This window comes from Dama dama, chromosome 7, assembly GCF_033118175.1.
Source record: "Dama dama isolate Ldn47 chromosome 7, ASM3311817v1, whole genome shotgun sequence".
Lineage (NCBI taxonomy): Eukaryota > Metazoa > Chordata > Mammalia > Artiodactyla > Cervidae > Dama > Dama dama.
In genome coordinates, this window is record NC_083687.1 from 21,080,349 (window position 1) to 21,104,686 (window position 24,338).

The window sequence follows — 24,338 nt, forward strand, 5'->3', positions numbered from 1 at the left end:
CTTCACTCACTACCTGTGTGATCTTGGGGTTATTACTTAGCTTGTCGGTGCCACAATTTTTCCCATCTGTAAAATGGGCTAATAATAATAATAATAATACCACCAACCTCAAAAGATTGTTATGAGGACTAAAAGGTAGCTAATATATGTAAAGCCCTTAGAATAATGCCTGGCACACAATACATGTTAGCTATTACTAGGGAAGGGTAGGCAGTTGAAAATAAGAAAATATTATCTATGGACATGTGCTGTGAGAAAAGTAAAGTAGGGTGACCTGACGAGAAAGAGACATTTAAGCTGAGACCCAAATAGCTGGGAGGCGTAGCCCTGTGTGATCCCCCCAGGCAGTGGGGAAGGCCAGCGCTGGTGCCCTCACTGGGGAGCAGAGAGCCCAGTGGCTGCAGGTGTAGAAGATAAGATGCGTCAGAGAGATGGGCTTCGGGTCATGCGGGGTCTCATTGGTCAGGATTAGAACTTTGGATTTGCAGGAACCTGCAGTGATGAGCCACCAATAGATTTTAAGCAGGGTCAGAATATAAATGTGTTTCTGTCTTCCAAAGGTCACGCTGGCCTTTTGGGGGAGAATTGTGTAGGAGGATGAGGGACAGAGCAAGAGCGTTGCCGGGAGGCTGGGGCAGTTGCTCTGGCAACAAGATGGTGGCTTGTGCTCAACCTGAAAGGGTGGGGATGGAGAGACTGTGGATTGGGGTGTGGTATCTGCCTGTATCATCAAAATGTTTTAATCATACTCCTCCCCCACATTCATTTACTTTGAAAGGAAGAATATTGCATCCTCTAAAACTTTAATGTTTATACACTGTTCCTATACCCTGAAGTGAATCGGTCATTCAGGAATTGCTTAATTTATTAGGTGAATACAGAACCACCCACCTGGAAAATTCAGGCCAGCAATCCACTCTGAGAGCTGAAATGTTTGGTTTGGTTGTTTTCATTGACACATTAATCTGATTATTTCCAGTGGCTCCCTTTCCTTGGCACGGTGCAAACTCTGATTGCGGTGCAATGAAGTGCAATGATGAGATTAATTGGGGGGACTGACCAGCATTGTATTTTGTCCTCTTAAAATGTAGGTAGTATGTTTTTATATCTTTCATTGCCTTTATCTACTGCTAAGTCACTTCAGTCATGTCTGACTCTTTGCGACCCTATGGAATGTAGTTAGCCAGGCTCCTCTGTCTATGGGATTCTCCAGGCTGTGTCCATGGAATTCTCCAGGCAAGAATACTAGAGTGGGTTACCGTGCCCTCCTCCAGGGGATCTTCTCGACCCAGGGATTGAAATCCAGTCTTTTGAGTCTTCCTGCATTGGCAGGCAGGTTCTTTACCACTAGTACCACCTGAGAAGCCCTATCCACTGCTATATACGGCTTTTAAAGATGGAATGAAATGCTATACTGGGGCTATTAGATGCTCACACAGAAAGCGTGTGGCAACAGCACTGAAGGGAGGAGACCCCTGAGCAAGGGGCTGGGGGCTCATTACATCAGGCTTGCAAGCCCAGCTCCTGCATCTGAGACAAGGAAAGCTGGGTGAGACACCAGCATTTGTCCTCCCTGGGAATGGCATCAACAACCCCACACAACTGCTTCCCAGAGGACTGAGAAATAAAGACATGGCTTAAATTGGGAATAACTTGAGTTGATAAGAGGTGAGGGACTTGTTCTAAGCAGAATCTCATAAGCACAAACTAACATTAAAGGAGGAATCTTCAAATAGCTGAGACATTTGTATTGCCATTGTAGTCAGTGATCACTCCCTTCTCAGATACCCTCTAACCGGACCTTAAAGAGAGAGTCTTCTCTCCCTCTGCCCCCAAACCTTCCATTTGTGGTTCTAGAAATTAGCTTCCAGATCTTAAAAGATAAGAGCCCTTCTTACATTTCCTGTTTGAAGTCACAAAAATCTTACTCTCTGTGGATACCAGTGACCTCTTCCTCCTGCCATGCCAAAGGACAGAGGGAGGCATCCTGAAACCATAACCACCATTTGTTAGCTTTTTATTATTATTATTTTAAAAATTATTTTCTAAGAGAACTTATTTTAATTTTATTTATTTATTTATTTGGCTACACCATTGCAAGACATGTGGAATGTTAGTTCGCTGACCAGGGATTAAACCTGCGCCCCCTGCATTAAAAGCGCACAGTCCAAACCATGGGACCTCCAGGAAAGTCCCTTGTCAGCTTGTTTTAAAGGAAAGGAGTGCAGTAAAATCAGAGTCTGGGGAGCATATTTCTCAGTGACCCAATTACTTAAAATTTCTTTGATGGATTTATATGGAGTTTTGGAAGCTTAAAGAACTCAAAATACGGTATGATTCAAAGGGCATCAGCATTGCATAGGATGGGATGCCTAGAATTATTCCAGGGGCTCTAAAAACATGATGGACTGGAATTCCGGATAACAGGTGGGCTCTTCTGTTAACTTTGGAAGCTAGTTCTTACCTTCCTCTCTGGCTTTGTCTAGACATGGCCCAGGGAGAATGGAAGCCAAAAGACTCAGTGTAAGGAAGATGCAAAACCAGAGGGAGAAACACCAAATACCAGGCCACTGGGGAAAAAAAATAGTCACTTTTTAAAAAGAATAAAACTTAAGAGACAATATGGTTTACAGTGAGGGCGGTTTTTGCCCCAGGAGCCAGGAGGTCTGAATACTGATGGTGAGGCCTACTTCCTCATTAGATGAGGGGTGGTCTTGACCAGACTCGTGGTTCCTTCCAGTTTCAAGGCTTTGGCCCTGTTCTTTTTAGCTACAACTCTGCAGTATTATGTTGAAAACCACTGGGGCTTCCCTGCTGGTCCAATGGTTGGAGACTCCATCTGCCAATGCAGGGGACATGGGTTCAATCCCTGTCTGGAAAGGTCCCACATGCCCCAGGGCAGTTAAGCCCGTGCTCCTAGAGTCTATGCTCTGTAACACGACAGTAGCCCCCACGTGCCGCAACTGGAGAAAGCCTACATGCAGCAGTGAAGATCCAGCACAGCCAAAAATAAATAAATCAATAAATTAATTTAAAAGAATCACTACAAAAGTGGATAAGGAGATATATAACTAGATCTCTATTTAGGGACATTGATTGGCACTAGAAACTTGGTGATGTGGTTATATTTCAGCCCCAACTCAGATCCTTTCAACTGGTATATAAAATGTGAGCTTGAAGCCACAGCTTCTGCTCTGGGTCCCTACAGGTGGCCACCTGGCATTGCCCTGCTGTGTGCCATCTCCCCTGGTGTCTAAAAGAGAAGAAAAAAAAAGAATTTTACCAAAGCAAACCCCATCCAAGGGTCTTCTTTTTAATAAACATAACATTTCAAATTGCAAATAACAGAACTTCTAGTTAGAAGTTGGGAAAAAAATCTGAAAGTTTGTGAAAGTTGAAAAGGCAAGGACCAAGTAAGGTTGTGCAGAAGGCAAATTGTAGCCATTTACACGAAGGTAAAACTTCAGATACTGAAAAATATGGCAAGCAAGCTCTAACAAACAGAACAAATAGGCAGGTTAGCACTGAGGGAAACGGGAAGAACAAAGAGATTTGTACAAATACAGCCTGCGGGTTGGGACTGTGGATTTCGGCGGCGTCACTCTGGGTATGACAAGTAAGTACCGTGGCCTAGTGCAGACTGAGGATGAGGAGGCCCCAGCAGCTCGTCTGGCTCAGGGGATGGTGGCTTGCAGGCTGGGTTGACCAGGAGACATGGAGACCCTGAGACCAGGAAACGCAGGCACCCAGAACGTATGGAATGGGAAGATACCACCAGGAAGAAGGAATCGTCCTTGTGATGGGGAAGCTTGAAATCTTCTGCCGCTCTCATTCAGCGACTGGAGGAACAAGGGGAAACTGAAAAGACCCAGGATGCGCGCATCATCAATAACAGTGGCTTTTCCAATGGCAGAAATGAAAGCCTATGGATCAGAACCTCCCTAGTGGTCCAGTGGCTGAGACTGCGCTCCCAATGCAGGGGGCCTGAGTTCAGTCCCTGTCACACGCCACAACTAAGAGTTCACACAGTGCAACTATAAGGTCCTGCATGCTGCAAGGAAGATCGGAGATCCCTCGTGCCGCAACTAAGGCCTGGCACAGTCGCATAAATAAATGTTTAAAATAAATAAATAAAGCCTACAGTTAAAGAACACCATGTTACAACAAATTAGGTGCAGAGGCAAATGGGAAGGGTTGTAGCAACTATGTCCAAAGGTGACAGTAAAAATAAGGGTATACAAAAAACCTCAGTATTGATAATGATAATATTTAGACCATGTTTTAAATCTATAGAAAAGACTTTCACAGACATCCTCATGTAACCTCACAGCAGCTCACCAGGGCACAGATGTTATTGTAGTCCCTGTTTTGCAGGAACTGGGGGTTCAGGGGCATTCACATACTTGATCTCTAGGTCACATGGGGAAAAAGGGGGAGATGAAGCCTCAACCCCGAGTCTTTGGGCTCCAAGTGTGCCTTCCCCACCATGCATGGTCATAGGAGTCTCTATGTCAAAGCCAGATTTTGCTACAAAAGCCTGTTGAGTGTCATCCTCAGGGTTTTTTTTTTTTTTTTTTTTAATTTTTTATCATATTCAGTATATTTTCAGGGAACATAACGCCAGTCCTCCTTACTAAGTAGGCAATGTCCATGCTTGAAACAGATTAGATAACCCAAAATAAGGTAAAATTTACCAGATTCCTACCAGAAGCAACAGTGGAAATAATCTACCTTCTGACTTTTGTAAATCTACATTTTATTCTAGAGATTAAAAATGCATATATTAATGAAATTTTAAAACTTGAAAGTATATATTTTTATATGTGGGGCAAAGAAACTTATGCTCCTTAAATTATGCATAACAATATATCCTACCCTGTAAGAGCTGGAAAGATGGATTTAAATATTGTTATTTTAATTTCAGATAGGTCAGGTCAAAACAATTCTCTGAGCGTCTAGAGCAAAGAAGAAAAAGAAATAGCTTACATCATATCTCTCATTGAATGTATGAGCCTAAAGCGAATTTTAAACCCCTTTCCTGCTAATTTAATGGCGAAAAACTCTAAAAAAAGCGTTTTCTTTTGGCTTTCTTGCAAACTATTGTCAACAATTATACTTTTTTTTAACTACATTTTCTAATCAGTACTTTGTATCTAGAGGGAATCCGGGTATTTTTCACACAGTAGACATACCTCATTAAAAAAACAGTAATACTCTTTTTCACCTTTCTTTAGAACAGTATTTCTAATAAAATTTTTTAAGGTACTTTTGGAATTCTCAAGGTTTTGTAATGTGTAGCTGAATCAAAATTTTAAAGCTGGAAAACAGCAGAGACAGTTGAGTCAAATCCTGTCATTTTACGATGAAAGTGTGGGGTCGGGGGGAGAAGGGGCTCCACCACCATCACCCTGCCCATTAGGGGCAGTGATGTCACCAGAACCTCAGCCCAAGTGCTAGTCCAAGGCTCTAGAATCCTATTCTCCTTCTATGTTTTTCTTTTTTGGCTGTACTGTGTCCTTGCTGCAGTGTGTGGGCTCTCCAGTTGTGAAGTTCAGTTTACCCTTTGGCATGTGGGATCTTAATTCACCAAGCAGGGATCAAACCTGCACCCCCTTCATTGGAAGATGGATTCTTAACCACAAGACCAGCTGGGAAGTCCCTCCTGCTACATTTCTAATAGGCCACTGACCCTTTTTTCTGTTGTTGTTATTGCTGTACCTGGCCATTTTGATCTGAAAAAGATATCCATGAATTATCTCCTTTGCCCCTTTCCTTTTTTCACCCTCAAATTAAATCCTTATGAAGAGACTCAGTAGACTTAGCCCCTCATCTGTGACAGCACCGTCTCTCTCAACCAGTTATCAGTTGTTTTGGACCACATCCAGAGGGGACCCGGTGGACAGTATTCCCAGGCTGGGGAAAATAGGGCTCAGGTTTTGGGCAGGCAGAGAAATTCCACTGTTGGAGGAGCTACCGTTGGACTATTTGTTGTGTTTTTGTGTGTTTCTCTCAAGGATACTGAGCTGACCAGGCCCTCTCTTTTTTTTTGGTCATCAAAACAAGTAGCTCCTCTCAGACACCTTAATACATAATTAGGTGTGTCTGTTTACACTTGGGAGACAGCGGGCTTCATGTCCTAAAGAAATACAAGGAGTCTGGGAGCAGCCACAAACAGATGTTGAAATTGTCCATTTGTGGCAAGTTTATTACTATAGCACCAGGAGTAAACATTGAGGATGAAACCCCTCTGCAGGGGTGTGTGTGTGTGTTGAGAGGGTGATGTTATCGAGCAGAGTAGAGAGTGAAAGGAGGTCCTTTTTTTTTTCTTTTTTTTTCGATTTGCTCTAGTATTTGTTTATCTCCTACAACAAGGAAAATTTCACTATTTGGCTTTGGCTGTTTGAAGGCGTTTGCCAAATGCTTGACAATCTGTAAGTTTTGATTTGTGTCAAAAAACCCACTTTGAGAACAAGGTTCTATGTAACTAAGATGTGTTTGTTTTTGTTTAAATCACTCAGAAGAGAAATCATCTCTTGTCTATTGTGAAAAGAGAGGTTTCAATCAAAGGAAAATTCTCCATATTCTAAAATATACAAACAGTTCTTTGAAATGGATGCCAAATCAAACTCTGAAAGGGACATTTCTCTTGCAGAAGTTTTGAGTTAATTCCGTGTGCAGGGCTTGAGTGGGAAAACTCAGACTGTCGGGGGAACAAGTTACTCCAACACTGTGTGTGGACTCGGAAGTTACATAAGGAGCATTGTATCAAGACAGTAGGAAGACTCTTGTACATGGTTTTAGGCTAAATTCTAGCAACAAAGAAGAAGTTCTTTTCAAAGTGAGTCAGGTTTTCAGTTAAATAAAAGGTAGTAGTTTGGCTCCTGGTATTGGTTCCTCCCATGTGGGAAGGCATGTCGGTCATCACTTCTTAAAAAAATTTCAACCGAAACGATCCCTGTTGTTAAAGAGACACCATCTTCCTGCCTGTCAGGACTTCTCTTAGGATAAAAAGTAGTAGATGCTAGTGAGACAAGTCTAGTGGGGAAAAGGGACACAAATTAGGAAAACTGACAGTTTCACTCTAGCTCTGCCACTAACTGGCTGCATCCATGAGTCACTGCCTTTTTTGCTTGCTAAGTTTCCTTATCAGTTGGGCTTAAAGCAGATGTATGTAAAAACAGTGATAACCTGAAAAGCAGTGTATACATTTGAGGCCTGCTTTTTAAATACAGTTACTACTTTTGAGACGGGAAAGTTGCCTTGGGACTGAAAAAGACAGACTAGCTCTTAGGATAAGGAAGCAAGTCCACGGGACAGGTTAGAATGACATATGCACCCAAAACTGGTGGGCAGAGCAGAGTTGTGAATCTAGAACTGACCTCAGCCCCTTAGGTGCAGGTAAACCATAGGCGTAGTAGGTCAGGAAAAGCAGGTAGCTGAAGATGGACTGGCAGAAATCAGAAGGCACAGGCAAACTACAGTTAGAGACGAGGACTTAGGACGAACCTGGCATCACCAGCTCTTTTTCCTCACACACAACGCATTTAAAAACTTTGCAAATGTCAGTCTGAGAGGGGCTACAGTGCATTTGCAGATACTCGCAGATAGGCAGGACAGAGTTGTCATTCTCAAGGAATTTACAGGCTGGTAGAGTGGTGAGGTGACTGTAGGTCCTCTGCACGTGCATGCCTGCCTGGAAGAGACAGACAGATGAAGAACCGAGCGGGGGGGCGGGTGCCAAGGAGGGAGGGGTCACTCTGGGCTAAAGCAAGGACACGAGAAGAAGACTCTTGGACGCCGAGGGGGATTGTGAGATAGATTTTGCAGGCTGCTTAGAATCTTGAGGAATTGAGATGGAACTGACGTTGAAGCTGAAACTCCAATACTTTGGCCACCTGATGCGAAGAGCTGACTCATTTGAAAAGACCCTGATGCTGGGAAAGATTGAGGGCAGGAGGAGAAGAGGATGACAGAGGATGAGATGGTTGGATGGCATCACTGACTCGATGGACATGAGTTTGAGTAAACTCTGGGAGTTGGTGATGGACAGGGAGGCCTGGCGTGCTGTGATTCATGCATGCAGTCGCAAAGAGTCGGAGACGACTGAGCGACTGAACTGACTGACTGAGCGTGGGGACACTGAGGGCTGAGAGAAGAATGTAAAACCAGCGCCTGATAGAGGGAAGATAGAAGAGGGTGGACAGGACAGAACACGGACAGGGGTCCAGTCTGACTGGAGTGTAGGGTTCCCGAAGAAGGACAGAGAGACGAGACTGGACAGGTAGGTTGGGACAGGACTGTTACTCCGTCAGCTGCTTGCTGTGTGCCTAATGGAGAGATGTAGACATGTACACAAGCCTGAGGAAAGAGCGGGACGTGAAGGCACAGAACGCGTAGGCAGTCACCAACCAGGAAAGCCTGAGGAGCCGGAAAGTTGGAGGAGACAAGGCTTCAGGAACCCAGATGAGCCATCTGGGCAGCAGATACAACACACACAGAAGTGGCTCTTGATTCTCGGGCGACCTTCTGGTCCTAGCCAGGAAGCCTCTTACAGGGTCTTCCGTGGACGGGAGCCCTTCCCAGGGCCTGGGCGGAGGGGCAGGTCCGCGGGTGCATCTGAGTGGAGAGGGAGCGGGGGCGCGGGTAAGGCTGGGTCCCGGCAGGACACAGCTTGAGGCCGAAGCCTGTGGCTTTGATCCCAGATTCACGTGGGTCGTGTGAGGCCTGGGACAGCCGGTGGAGCTGACTGAGAGACTGAACCAGGACACTTTCGTCATCTGGTTCGCGTTCCAGGTCCTGGGGCGTCGGGTGGTTTGAGTCACAGGCGTTAAGGTTCAAGATGGCTTCGGGGCTGTTGGACCACACCAGGGCGCTAAGCCCTTTGAAGGGAATTCTGTTTGAAGAAAAACTATGCCCCGAGCTTGTCATGTTTTAAAGGATGCTCCCTCTGAGGTGGCTGCTGCCTGGAGATTTCCTGGGTCAGCGCTCGAGTCAGTCACAGGGAGAGTCAGGCTGCGCTGATGCCGGATTTAGACGGGCAGATCTATTCTGACTTTAAGAAGAGGAGAATCGAGCCCGGATCTGAAAACACAGTCTGGGCATTTTAGGGGATAGTGGAATGTGGTCGCTATGGTGATTATTTGCTCTCCTAGCCTCCTTTTCCCACTGCAAGAGGCATGTTTATTTTTACAGAAGAGTTTGGTTGGGTCTGGCGCTGGGTGTGTGGAGTTTAATCGGGAGTTTCCAGGATTCTGATTCTCAGCTCACGTTTTTCCTAGCTTGGACCCCAGTTTTTACATTTTCCTTCTTCTCTGGCTCTTCTAATTCAAATAATACCGTACGAAGGGTCCCCTCGTGAGATGGAGATGTTTACCATTTGCTATGTACTTTTGCCAGTTCTCATTTACAAGAGTCTTATCCAGGGAGAGAACCTGAGGAATATAAAGTGTGACCTGCTTACGACCACTCAGAACATCAGCGGTAAAGACCATGTGGGAATTCAGAGTCCGAGTGGAGTCCTTAAGATAGGGATGAGGAACCAGTCTCCCAGTTCCACATCCCATCTCTGCCTCCACCCTCAGGACTGGTAGTTGATCAGAACCCTTTCCATCATTGCCCTACAGGTAGGCATGGCCGCCAGTGTTAGAACTCTTATAAAAATGACACTGAATCTCTGCACACTGCTGTGTTTAAAATGAATAACCAACAAGGTCCTACTGTGTAGCACAGAGAAGTCTGCTCAGCGTTATGTGTCAGCCTAGATGGGAGGGGAATTTGGGGGAGAATGGATACATGTATATGTATGGCCGAGTCCCTTTGCTGTCCACTTGAGACTATCACAGCATTGTTAATTGGCTCTGCTCCAACACAAAATAAAAAGTTTTTTTTAAAAAAGACACTGAATCTCTGAACAGTGGAAGGGACAGTGGCAGCGGAGCCCCCCAGGTGTGGGGCCAGGTTCTGGGCCTCCATTTACTGGTCTGTAACCTTGAGGAAATCTTTGAGCTTCAGTCTGTTATCCATAATGTGGGGTCAGTGACACGGTCTCCCTTCCAGGGCTGGGTTGAGGATTTAATGCTCTAATGTGAATAGACGTCTTTCATGGATGCTCTGCAGCTGGGATCCTCAAATCTCTTGCCCATTAGTAAAATCTGTGGCACCACGAGATGCTGGGACTACAGAAACACCTGGAGGATCCCTATGGTTGGAGCAAAGACTGGGCTGTTAAGCACCAGTCCATGCTGGTCCCCAGCCCATCCTCACGGCATTCCTAAACAACATATCATGTTTGAAAGATTCTCCCATTGAAGCACCTCAAAGGGCAGAGGGAACTCTGGAGCTCCTCCCCCACACTCTGCTCCTCCATCTGCTGACATAACCCCAAACCACCCAGCTTCTGCCTGGAGAGCATTTTCATGGCTCATGTGAATCTTCCTCCATGATATGCCTACTTTGGTTTTAATATAAAAATAATGTCTTAATTTACTAATATCAGTAATATGTCCTAAAAAAAGAAAAAAACTCCTCCATGTGTTCCCTTCTTTATTTTATGCCCTCTTATCAGCTAGGCTTGGGTGTCTAATATATAACATCTCAGCCAGTTAATAAATTTCTGCTTTTAATATAGTCCTGAGTTACCATTAGCACAGGCCACAGGAAAATACCAGCCTGTCCCTTCTAAATTCAGGCTTTTTGGAAAGATTAACTTAGGAACAATTTATCATTTAGTTGCAATTTTAAAAATAATCTTAATTGGCCACATATGTTATCAAATGAGAGTGGGTCTTCCTAACCTCTGCCAGTCCACATGGCCCCACCCCACACGTGCGCATGTGCACTCCACGTTGCCAGGATGTCAGAAAATTAATTATATCAGCCTAGGCAGATACCGTCACAGGAAAGCCGCCCCCTGATCGAAGATAAGATTACTGATACCGAAGCTGTTATTTTTAGGAGGGAAAGGCTATTGCTTTCCAACCTCCTTCCCTCTTTTTCCTAGTCCCTCCTCTCTTAATTGTGGCTCTATGTTTTGGTAGCCATAAGTCATTAGCGGTTTTTAATTTCTCTGAAACTGAAATAAGGTCTGAAAGGGTAGATTTGTCCCTTTTTTCCTCCTTTTTTCCCCTTCTTTTTTTTCTGGCTAATCGGAGGAACGCAACCACATCTGAAGCCACTTGGCTCATTATGAATTTCATGGAAACTGATTCTCTGAAAGTGTTTCCATATGTGTGTTCCCAATATATCCCATCCTCTCTAAATGGGAGCACAGACGTGTGCATGGGCTGGAAATGGCTTCAGGATGTGACAGAGCAATCATATGACCGCCGCGGCACCGTGGGTGGCCCCTTCTGAAAGACACGGTGTCCTGGGTGCTGGCCTCCTTCCTGCCGCGGATCTGGTTTCAAAGACTATCCACCCTTCCTAGCCTTTAAAAAGTTCTTCATCAAGGCCTAACGAGAAGAGCCCTCTCGTGTTTTTTTTTTAAAACTCCGTTTCTCTCCCCCTACCACCCCATCCTTTGGTTTCTTCCTCCTCTTACCCTCCCTCCCTGTGCACGCACGAACACACACACCGCGCATCTAACCGCCTCCCTCCTCCCCCTCACCAAGAGGAAATGTATTATTCCAACAATATCCTCAAAATTTGGGTGGGTTAAAGGGATGGTTGAAGTTTCTGAAAATTGCCAGGTTGTACTTTTTTTTTCTCCCCCCTCTTTCTTTCCTTCAACGTAGCATACTTTCTTAGCCTTGGGATCAGCTGGTCTCAGAATTTGTGAGCGTGCAGTGGAAAAGTACAATTCATTACAACACGGAAAATAAATATTTATACTGGATAGTCGAGGCACTTTTCCTCTCTTTTGCACAACTATGGAGCTTGCTGGTCTGACCTTTTATTATCTTCAAAAAATCGATTTCAGATTCTCATTTTTCTACTTTCTTTCCCATCATCCTGACCCATCACATTTCTTCCACGTAGGGTATAGTTTTCTGACTGATTTGGTGAAATTAAAAGTAAAATTAATTGAGTGATCAATACTTGATCATTTTAGTGTGAAGGAATAAATTCAGGGAAAGTAAGAAAGTCGATGTAAAATCTCTTAAAGTCTCAGTGTGGAAAATGCAAAGTAATCTTCTGGGTAGAGATGAAAGTTGATTTTTAGATAAGTTTATACAGCATTTCTGCTTCTGTCATGTTATCTGCTTGGGACTATGCTAGTAGTTCATTCATTTAGCAGATTTTTTGGAAGTACCCATCTTTTCTCAGCACCATACTGTGGAAATAGGGAGGATCTCAAAGGAGGATACATGGTTCTTCTTCATTTGCTCTCCCTTTAGTTGGAAAGTGAAAACACCTCTCTAAATACTAAATACTTCTAAATACTCTAAACACTAAATATTCTAAGTACTTCTTTAAAATACCTTAGTTGGAAAATGAAAATACTTCTCTAAAACCAGTGACAATACTTTTACCACACAGTGGTAAAATTTACATATGTAAATGTCCTGGATGTATAGGGTAAAGAAAAGATGATAAGGATTTGTATACCTGAAATCCTTGTGTGGTGGTGAGCCTTGAAGGCCCTGCTTACAGTACCGGGGTCTGGCAGGCAGCAGGGAGGTAGCTGTAAGTCTGAGCATGCGCAGAGCTGCAGTGAGGGTCCTGAGTAAACGTCCTACCACAAACAGGAAGGTTCCTCCTGAGCAGCAGTGAGACGTGACCTTGGAAGGGTAGAACAGGAAACCCTGACGATGCCAATAGTTTTCACGTTATCTTTTATGTCCACTTTGCAGAGCTGTCCGGTCACACCTGGTGAAGGGTAGCCGTGACCTGTGCTGGGTCGGGATGATACCCTCTGGTTTTTCAAGGCCTTGCATCTGTGTGGCCTGAAAAGGTGGAAGATTTTCCCGTTCTGTGTGTGTTTTCAGAGAACTCAGATCTAAGGAAACTCAAGGCTGACGCTCTGCATTTTCCCGCTGGCATGCACTGTCAGGGCAGCCAGGGGGGAGATGTTCATGCGGGCCTGGGACAGGAGAACTGCATTTTTCATCTCAGGGTCATGAAGATCCACCTGTCTCCAGGCTGCTGCTTCTTCATCTTATAAAAGCCATCCTCAGTTCTGGGTGACGCTGACATACTGGCTCTACCTACTGTCTAGAAATTCAAACAGGATTTGAGCTTTACTACTACTCACTCCAAATAAATGACACAACCTTAGTGGCAGCAGTTACCCTGGGGTCGCAGGGACAGGAGTGCACTCATTCACTGTGCATTTGTAGCCTGGCCCTCTTTCTCCTTTCTCTCTTCTCCCTCTGACTCCCCAGTGCAGACTTACCATAGATACGGGCTCTCAGGATACTGGAAACAGCACGGTGGCATCTGTTCACCAGTGGCAACTACCATTGGTGGGTCTCTGTCTGAAACGTGAAGTCAAGTGATATAGTGATATTTGGGGAGAGCTTTGAATACCCTTTAAAGAGAGTTTTATGAGATTTCATAAGTTTGGAATTGTATTTGAGTTACATTTAGGTCTGATGCCACCATTGCTTAATGCTTATTATAATATCTATTTTCTTAATGCATCAAAAATATACCAGCTATTGTGCAGAGTTCTTGAATCCCTAGCCGATTTGACTTGTTCGTTGATTTATTCGTCCATTCATATGCTTACATTAAAAAAATTTAAGCTCTTACCCTGTAGACTGTTCTGAGGGATATGAGAGGAAAATAAATCATAATTCTTACCATCCAAAGTTTACTTTGTAGTTGGAGAGCACAGGCTAAGAAACAGCTAATAATTCAGTAAAGCAGTGGCTGAGGGCCCAAAAGAGTGATATGGAAAATAAATGCTATTAGAACACGAGTGAAATAGGAAATTATATAATAGAGCAGTTGGGAAGGCAGCAGCCAAAATGTAGAAGGGGAAGATGTTTAGAGGAGAGAGGCACTGCTTCTTATTCCAGTAGAGAGGATGCTGCAAGGCGGTTAATGCAAAGTGTTATTGTTTAGTTGCTAAATCATGTCCAACTCTTTGTGACCCCGTGAACTGTAGCCCACCAGGCTCCTCTGTCCCTGGGTTTTCCCAAGTAAAAAATACTGGAGTGGGTTGCCATTTCCTTCTACCAGGGGACCTTCCCAACCCAGGGATCAAACCCTCTCGTCTCCTTCATTGGCAGGTGGATACTTTACCACTAAGCCATCAGGGAAGCCCTTAATCAAAAGTACCTGGATGTTATTTGAGATTTGGTGAAGTGATAACTCCTACCATTTAAAAAGCTTTCATGAAGCTTTGAAATTAATACCTTATTGCCGAGAAGTCTGATGGCTTTTCATACTGTATATTTTTGCCCTTGCATTAAAAAAGGATAGAGAAGTCTGCATTTGCCAACCTGTGTTCCACCTGGACTCAAGGTCCCTGGTCCTTTCCTGTGTCCCGACCTGCCCTCCATGGTTGGGATGTGTAAATTCCACTCCTGAGCAGAGATGGTCCCTGGGTGTGATGTTTCCTAGCTGGCAGCCCTGAATGGCAAGTACCCCAGTCAAATATTCTTTTCAAGCTCTTATCTCCATTCTTTTTAGCGATGTCTTGGCCCATCTTCAACCAACCAAGCCATAATGGTTTGAGTGTCTACTGAATGAGAAAATGCATGTGAAAGTACTAGGGAAAGGTCAAGAAACATCAAGCATGGTTGTTATTAAACCCAAAAGGGGAAGATGAATGAGTATTAGACAGATCACTGCTGCTGTAGCTCCCTCTAGTTAGGAGTCCAGCACAAGTAGAGATAACTAGCATTAGACAGCAGCATGTGGAAGGTGCTGAGTGGAGGCTTGCAGGCCACAGGAACCAGAGATCAGAGTTTCTCTTTTATTCTCCCTTATCTTGGTTTCACTCCTTCCCCACCTCACTTTCCACTTGCTCAGAAGACCCAAGAGACCTGGTTGGGTAAAAGGAGGCTATTTCCTTTTTCCCCATAGACTTTGGAGGGGAGGGGCAAGAAATTTTTACTTTTTAAAAAATGGTTTTCACAATGATTAGACTTTGCATTCACTGAAGAATAATCAGTGCTTCCTTTTCTTTCCTTTTGGCTGCACTGGCTTCGTTGGGGTGCGTGGGCTTTCTCTGGTCTAGCATGAGGGTTTAGTTGTCCCAGAGCATGAGGGATCTTAGTTCCCTGACCGATGGATTCTTAACCACTGCACCACCAGGGAATTCCCAAGAAATTTTTACTTTTAACTTTGATTTTTATTGGAGCTTCATGGGCATTTTATCAGTATATTATTCTCCAGGTATATTAGATTGTGAAAAACTGCTGCCGCTGCTGCTGTTTCAATGAGCAAGTTTCTTGCAGCTCTCTTTCTGATAAGGACAGAAATCTGCAGCTCCCTGACTTTGGCAGTGGGTGCAAAGGGTCATTCTGGAATGAAATGCATCTGTAGGGAACCAGCAGGTCCTAAGGGAATCAAGCCCTTGACCTTGGTCTCACTCAGGTTACGCCATGAATAACTGAATTAATTGCTCACTGTTTAGTAAATTAAGTCAGTAAGTGCTGAAAGAGTTTTTAAATAGTCTCCCAAAGACAGTAACTCTCTTTGGGGGCAACACATGGTCACCAGAAGGACCTGCTTAAATATTTTTAAGCAAATTTATTTCAGCATATAGAACTTTTAAGGCAGCAGATATATATATATATATATATATATCTGTGATTGTGTCAACCAAATTCCTTAAGGGTGACTAAGATTGAAGAGAGTTTAGAAGTCTGAGAGGTCTTTTTTAACCATGGTTCAGCCTCTCTGGAGCTGGGTGATTTTGTAGAGTTAATGGTTCCCCTTTTCTGTTTAGCTTCCCTATTTGTCAGTGGGTTAGATTAGGATTATCTAGACAGTGAAAGAGGGGTTTGGATTTTTGTCACCAGAATACTCCAAACCAGCAGAGGAGGATAAATGGGTACCTTAGAGAACCTGGGGGCATAGTCTAAAGCCTTCCAAGTGCAAAATTTTGTTGAAATCAGTTTTGTCTAAAAATTCATCTAAGTGTTCTGAAGCTTTACAAATGGAAAATTTTGTTGAAATCATTTTTTCGTTTGCCTGAAAATTCACCCAAGTGTTGCATGCTAGTCCATATCATATTCGTGTTTACTGTACAGCATCCGCTTGTCTCCAGACTGAGTAAAACCAGCCTATCGGGAAGATGTACCGTGTTTATCTTGGGCTTCAAGTAACTCCTGGCAGTACTGGCTTTATTTAATCTGTAGGTTGTGATCTGGAGTTTTAAACCAGCTCTGGGGAGCTCTCAGGCTACAAGGCAGATCACTGGGCCAGTTACTGAGCTTTGGCTTTACATTTCTAAAATTAGATTGGGGTAAGAGAACTCTCCAGGCGTTCATCCTCATCCTTTTAATAAATAGATATTACATTTTCTTTAGTTGATATACTATCTAGGTCTGTAGATGGTTTGTAGTTGTATGTATTGTGGTTGGTGATGTGGGTATGAATAGTTTAGGACACAAAGATCAAAACAACCTGAGAAGATGGTCTGAAAGAAAAACTGAGTTCTTGTACAGAAAAGAGATTAGAAGTATAGAAAGAAAATTTAGTTATATCGTTTGCTTCTGTAATAATTAGTATAAAAAATAATTGAAAATTAGGAAGGAGTTTAAGTTCTTTCTTTTTAAGTTGAGGATTTTTTCAATCTCCCCACCACTGATTGATTATTATATAAGCGATCTCACGTGAAACTATAACAAGTCGTTAAAATTTCTTCCAGCAGAACACATTGCAGTGTGACACAAAACGACTAAGCAAATTTTAGAGAATCATCTTTTTTGTAAGTTATAAAAATGGCTGTATAATCCCTTTAAAGTTCACATCAGCTCTCTTTGCTCAGAAGGAGTTAAATCCTCAAGACCTGACAGTCTTAAGTGACTAGAAGCCATTGGTGAAAATTCTATAAACCTAGCGGAAATCTGTTGGATTGTTTTCTATAAACCACAACCAGAGCTCATTAATTGAAAAATGAATGTCAATTTGCATTAGCTGGCATCTCTAAACCCAAAAGGTACAGTGATCCTGGCATGTGATGGATAATAAAAACATCAGCCAAATATATCAGGTAAAATCAAGAAGTTGGGGGTAGGGGGTGGAGAGATAAATTCAAAGCCACATTGGAGTTTACTGGCAGGGTCCCATATAAAGGGTTTTAATAGGGCTTCTGCATTAAAATAAGGGAAACCACATGGAATTTTAATTATAAGGACAGGATATTTTAAGTATAAATACGAGAAGCATTTTTTACATTGATGAGCCTATCTGTGTGAGCTCTGTGCTTCTGTGGAGCAAACGCTGCTATTTTAAGTGTGACTTCTTTCCTTTTGAAATTGCTCACGTTATTCTGGTTTCTCTCACACGAGCTGAGTGTTGAACCTAATGCGTACAGAAGTGGCCTGCCTACACCTATTAACTCTGCCGACTCAAGTTCACCTAGATGCCCTGCGATGAAAATGGGGCTGGCCGAGAACATCTGTGGTCTCCATGCCGGGCCTGTATCGTGTCAGGCACTACAGGAGCCCGGGGCAGGGAGATGGCAGATCACATCTGCACTCCCGTGGGCAATTCTGTCCGCGTCCCTCCTTGCACCTTTTCACACTTGAAGTTGTCAGCATTTCGTGCTTGGGAGGGGTTAGGGAGAGGCCAGTGGAGGATGGAAGAATTTATCAAAAGCAGAGAGCAACTGCCCAGACTGTGCGAGTTTTGGTTTGTCATCTTGAAAGTGTTTGCTTCCGGTATTAGAAGCTAGCTGCTCACCAGCTTTTCCCCCTCTGCTTATGGGGCCTGTGGATTCCGGGAAGGTTTACTGTGAGGGGTGGGAACTTCCCAGCCTCCCCCCACCTCCCCCAAGGCAGTAGCTTCTCCTGCTGTCTTGGGATTCACGGTAATAGAATGGTAGAACCAGAAGGGAACTTAGAGCTCATCCCCTCATTTTACAGATGATGACACTGCCACCTCTGACTTCTGCCTCTGGCCTTCCACTCTCAGTAAGAAGAGCCAGGCAGGTGAGACTTTTCACAATTGCTGGGTTGGGCTGGGTGGGGTTGTCTGACTGAGACTGCCCGATGAGTGAGAAACACTTTTGTTAACGACATATTGCTTTGAAGCAGTCACTTCTAGTTATCGATGCCCACCAAGGCGCTTAACCCAAGCGTTTTACAAAGAACACAAGGCAGTGTGCATTTTAACAGAAATGAACAACTCTCGATCAGCACCTTGAAAGAAGAGGATTGGGATGATTCTTTAGGATCCGAGAACAGGGGCTAAATAAAAAGGAAGCTGAAGAAGTACCTGCTCACTAAGGCCTTCAAGAATTACCGAGTGAGACTTCACCAGTGGTCCAGTGGTTAAAGTGGTCCACTCTGCCTTCTAGTGCAGGGGACACAGGTTCGATCCCTGATGGGGGAACTAAGATCCCACATGCCGCTCATGGTGTGGCCAAAAATTAAAAAAAAAAAAAAAAAAAAAGAATACCGAGTGTTTTCCCTTATAGATAAAAGTGGTAGGAAAAGCAAATATATGAGATCCAAAGGACGGGAAGAGTTCAGGTGTGAACAAAATCTTTAAGAACACTGGTATTATCGAAGGGCTTGTCACAATTCTGTCAGTGTTAGAAAATCATAACCCAGTCTTTAAAGATCACAGCTATAAGTTTTTGGCATTTCTGAAAACTACTTTCCACATGAAGTGGTTTCTAACTATGGTTTCATAAGTTGAGCGCCAGAAATACCCATTAAGGAGGCATCCTGTTAGTTTTAGAAGTTAAAGGACCTCATGTTTTAGGGGAAAACTGTCTTTGCTTCAGGCTCCCAGTTCAAACTGGCCTGCAGCTAATTCTGTAGGATGTGGTATATGGGCCCGGTAGGTGGATGGTGAGATGCCCTCCTGTTCTTTCTCCTTTTCCAGGGAGCTTTTCCCCAAAGCTGCTGTTGGCACGTGGCCTTAATGGGGTCTTGCTTCTCCCATCAAGACTTGAAGTGCAGTGATTACTAAGTGCCCACTTTGAATCCTACTAGCTTATGACCCTCAGCAGAATTTCTAAGGGTCAGACTCTCCCTATATGACCCCAGATACATAAGCTAGTTCCAGAAAACATTGAACTCTAGTTTGATTTTCTTTTTGAAATCAGTTACTAAGATGAGAAAAAAAAATACATAAATTGATTACTAAGATAATGATTTTACATTATTTTACAAGTGCAAGTGATAGGCCCATGTTAGGGTATCTTTTTGATATTCCTTCATTGATGAAAGGGCCCTACAAGAGTATCAATACCAAAACAGGTCATTTTGGAATTTCTTTATATTGGGTGAGAAAAAGAAATGTGTCAGACTTAGTATGAAGGTCACTTCCAAATGTCTGAGGTGCCCCAAGAAACAGAAAGGGAGGAGAAAAAAAAAATCAATGAGGATTCAGTCTTAAAGTCTGGTGAGTGAAATCTGTCTCGTGGAGTATGGGGTTTATATGCACAACCTAGCACACATTTGGGTTTTTTAAAGCCCTTTGGGATTCTCTGGGGCGGTGGGGGGTGGGATGTGTGTGAAGAACTTGAGGCTAAAAGACTGTAAAATGAAAAAAGAAAAAAAAAAAACCCAAAAGACTGTGTAGTGACTGGTGCATTTGAAAGTCTGTTTGTGGCTTGCTGTTCCATTGGGGAAAAGCTAAAGTTTTCTTTCTTTTTTTTTTTTTTTCCTTGTAAAAGAAAAAAATTCTTTCATGATTTTAACTGATATTTACAGATGTTTCCCCCCCATCTTCTGTTGTAATTTTTAGGTGCTTCAGAACTGGGCCCTTTTTCAGACCCCAGGCAGTTCCCAAGCATTTCATCCCTCACTGAGAGCCGCTTCTCCAACCCACGAATGCACTATCCAGCCACCTTTACTTACACCCCGCCAGTCACCTCAGGCATGTCCCTCGGTATGTCCGCCACCACCCACTACCACACCTACCTGCCACCACCCTACCCCGGCTCCTCCCAAAGCCAGAGCGGACCCTTCCAGACCAGCAGCACGCCATATCTCTACTATGGCACCTCGTCAGGATCCTATCAGTTCCCCATGGTGCCCGGGGGAGATCGGTCTCCTTCCAGAATGCTACCGCCGTGCACCACCACCTCGAATGGCAGCACGCTATTAAACCCAAACCTGCCCACCCAGAACGATGGCGTTGACGCCGACGGAAGCCACAGCAGTTCCCCCACCGTTTTGAATTCTAGTGGCAGAATGGATGAATCTGTCTGGCGACCCTATTGAAACTTCCTCAGCAGTGGCCCCAGCGGTCTCGGTGGGGAGCCACATCCCCAGTGTATCGACATATACATATATAGAGAGTGCATATATATGTATATCAACTCGCTATCTACAAAGTGCCTGTTTTTTTTTAGAAAACTTTCTTTTCTTCTTTTTGTTTTTTTTTGCATTCAGTCACTCTGTCACGATCTTGCAACCCTAAGAGGGTAAATCTTGTAAAGCAACAGGCCCAAGAGAAAGACAGCCCTAACCAGGTTTCAGATCGTTTTCTATTTAAACATGTACCTTTGCAAACAAACAAAGGGGAAAAAAAAAAGGTATTTTTTTGTTTGCTGTTGTTGTTGGGTCTCTTATCCTCAATCATCTGTTCAGATGCCAGTTCAGAGAGGTGGACTCCAAGTCTGGGAGGAAGAGCAAAGCCGCTTCCTCCCTGTGTTTTGAAACCACACGTCCTCACGGTTCACGGCGTCGCAACATGTGGACCTGTGCCCTGGGCAGACCGCTTACAAAGCCGGTCCGGGTGCCCGCGAAGGGAAGAGAGGCAGAAAGGAATGCTTCCACTCCCTTGCCATCCACTCAGAGCAACTGTTCCAAACTTTTGCTTTCATACTTTCTGCAAGTACTCATTTGAACTGTTTGGTTCAGTTGTTTTTATTATTATTATTTTTTCCTACTTTAAGAAAGTGACTTCAAAAAAAATACTGATCAGGATAGATTATTTTATTTTACTTTTTCATACTTCTTTTTTCCTTTTCCCATTGAACCAAAAGGAAATCCGATACCGAACCACCTGCCCCCTCCAACCCACTCCTTCTCCTTTTATGCAAAACTGAAAATGGCAATACCTTATTATAGCCATAACAGTAGAGATAGTGTTTGCGTTTGGCTGTGTGTTATTTGTCTTCTTTTTTTTTTTAAATTATGAATATGTGTAAAATCTGAGGTAACTTGCTAACGTGAATGGTCATATAACTTTAAAGATATATTTATAATTATTTAATGACATTTGGACCCTTGAAACATTTCTTAGTGTATTGATATGTTGACTTCGGTCTCTAAAAGTGCTCTTTATTAAATAACAAATTTCTTCAGTGGGCTAGAGCCATATCTGAAATATTGCTAAGCAATTTCAGTTCATCCAGGCACAATGTGATTTTTTAAAAATACTTCCATCTCCAAATATTTTAGATGTAGCTTGTTTTTGCGATGTATGAAGGAATTGATATGTTTCGTTCTTTTCAGATCTTTGATTGCCTCTAACACAGCTTTGCCTTTTAAAAAAAATAGCAATAATTAGAGATTTAAAAAGCAACCCTGAGTCCTTTATCACTTATGTTGCCCTTTATCAGCATAAAATGCTGGAGTGATGTGGTTTCCTAATTTCTTTGAAATAGTGATGACTCTCGTCATGTTAAAAGACAAGCACAAGTGAATCCTTGAACTGCAGAATGGCGTTCTGTGGTTTCATAGTTAAAGCAAAACTCAAAATTGCCAGGCTTCACGCTGAAGATGCAGTCAGCTTAAAGCCACACACGTAGCTGAAGGATCAGTCACGATACTCAAGGTACAGGAGAATAGAACTGTGCCAGGGAGCCTTACCCAACTCGCCTTACCCAGACAGTAAGTAAGTCAGGGGAACCCAAATCTGCCTTAGCCTGGGCCCCACTGGCAGCTCTCCACAGAATTTGCATTTAAAGAAGCAGAATTAAGTCATTGTCTTCTGGGAGCAGGGTCATCTGAAGGAGCAGGCAAGTTCCAACAGGCAGCTGATCTGAGAACACACAGCCTCTGATACTGGTTGTATTTCTCACCGTGGAGGGTGTCGGGAAGGCAAGGCTAGGTGGAATCTGGTGTCTACTACTGTGTGTGAACCTGAGCTGAAGCCCTCCTGTCGGATGCACTCTGAGCTCTCCTGGTCCTTAATCCAAGCCAGGACCGTGTCATGACACCACCAGGCAGATCCCCACCCGCCTCCCCCACAGGTCAGGGCTCTTTCATTCAAAGTCTGTGCCCCCCCAGTCCCCGCCCTAGGCAGAACGTGATAGAGATTTGCCTCCAGCCCCCAGAAGCCCCTTGCTTCCTGGTCATCCTCCAGCCCACTTCATAGACCCACCAAGCATCTCAGGATAGCGCAAGGGGCATTGGACCTGTGCTTCTCACCTGGGAATTCACCCTGACTCCCCCTAAGAAAAATCAAGGGGAACACCAAACCAAACCAAACCAAACCAAGACACTTTGCCTTCTAAAGGTTGTATACCAAGTATGCCTAGATAAATAAGCCACTTTTCTATTCCTAAAGATGGAAGTAGTAATGGATACTATTTATTGTTTGTGTGTGGTAGCTTGAAGCACACCACCGTCCATTTATTTTTAAGTGTAAAATATGTGTGTTTGTTTCAGCAGCACTTAAAAAAGCCAGTGTCTGGTTACACATTTCGATCTTAATTAATTGACATAAAAAATGTTATCTCCAGTGCCAGCTATACCCTATTTAATAAAAAAGGTACTATATCTATACATTCTTGTTTAATGTTAAAAGGGCTTTTTTAAGTTTACAGTACACAGACTAAGTGACTTGAGGGACGCTTTTGTGTTGAAATGTTAGTAATAGTGGCTGCAGGCAGCAACCCAGAAACACTTTAAAAGTTTTTTTTCTTGGGAAAAATTCAAGCACTTCTTCCTTCTCTCCTCACTCTAACCATTTCAATGGGGCAATTTACATTTCTTAGATTAAATTTGGCCCTTTTTCAGCCTGGGGGTTAAATTTTGCTTTTTTTTTAAAAAAAAAAAAAAGCAAGTCCTTAATTTGCACTGAGTCACGTGCATGATTTGTGATTTCAAGATTAAAACAAAGCCTTTCTGCTACTATGGAACCATGAACTAGCCAGCACTGTACTTTCTTCAGGTTAAAATGACATGGTTTACAACGTCACCAGTACGGCCACTTTTTTAAAGAACAAAACAACATGAAAAACCTGTTTTAACCTGTGTCAGAGTTCCAGAATAGATACCAAAGATTTTTAGATTTTTTTGTGAAATGACATCCAGCTTAGAACGCAAAGATTCAACAGCTCTGGTTCACTCTTCAGGCCGTCTTACCCCCACCAGGACCTTTTAAAAGTGAGCAGAGAACTGCACATCATTAGGCCCCATTCATTGTGGATTCAGAGGGGAGGAGATGGGTGTGCTGGCTGAAAGAGTTCCCTCCATTCCCAGGAAAGCGACTGACTCAGAGTCTAGGGGAATACATGAAAACACAAAGCATTAGCAAAAACAATAATTATACCTATGACATTCAAAAGAACCATAATAAATAAATAAAAGATGACATTTTGAAACCTTGAATTTGTTGTTCTTAAAAAAGATAATGCCTTTGAAACGTGTTTTCTATGTGAGAAGTTTTTAGATGTTTGTTTACTTCATGTTTACAAATAACTGTTTGCCTTTTCATGCAGTACTTTGAAATATTATCAGCCAAAACCATAACTTACAGTCATTTCTTAGGTATTCTGAATAAAATTCCATTTTTTTTGGATATGCTTTACCATTCTTAGATTTCTGTGGAACAAAAATATTTGTAGCATTTTGTGTAAATACAAGCTTTCAATTTTTATTTTTTTTCCAATCGCTGTTGCCCAAGACTTGCTTTCGTGCACATATTGTACAAATTCTGCTTTGTGCCACAGGTCATGATTGTGGATGAGTTTACTCTTAACTTCAAAGGGACTGTTTGTATTGTATGTTGCAACTGTAAATTGAATTATTTGGCATTTTTCTCATGATTGTAATATTAATTTGAAGTTTGAATTTAATTTTCAATAAAATGGCTTTTTTGGTTTTGTTATGTGTGTACACTGGGTTTTTTCTCATCCGCGGCTTCTTCTCTTGTCTGATGCCTGCTCCTGTCTACACCTGGGCACTTATTGGTCATAGGACTTGCCAGGGCTGGATGAGAGCAGAGATCCTATATTATTGGTGAGAGGAAAAGCGTCTTGGTAAGCGCTGGATTCTGCTTTGGACCTGGGTTCGACCCCTGGGTCGGGA

At 43.2% G+C, this 24,338-nt stretch overlaps 1 protein-coding gene across 4 annotated transcripts in view; it reads left to right on the plus strand.

The window, feature by feature from the left end:
- The window catches only part of RUNX2 (RUNX family transcription factor 2), a 232,995-nt gene extending 208,859 nt beyond the window's left edge, over window positions 1–24,136 (plus strand). For 3 of the 4 annotated variants that reach the window (XM_061146847.1, XM_061146850.1, XM_061146848.1), the window contains 2 exons: window positions 17,985–18,050; window positions 19,819–24,136. In XM_061146847.1, coding sequence (XP_061002830.1) covers window positions 17,985–18,050; window positions 19,819–20,297 — 545 coding nt within the window. In that variant the 3' untranslated portion in view covers window positions 20,298–24,136. The remainder of the gene's footprint in view (window positions 1–17,984; window positions 18,051–19,818) is intronic. The other variant, XM_061146849.1, reaches the window with a different exon arrangement.
- The last annotated feature ends 202 nt before the right edge of the window (window positions 24,137–24,338 follow it).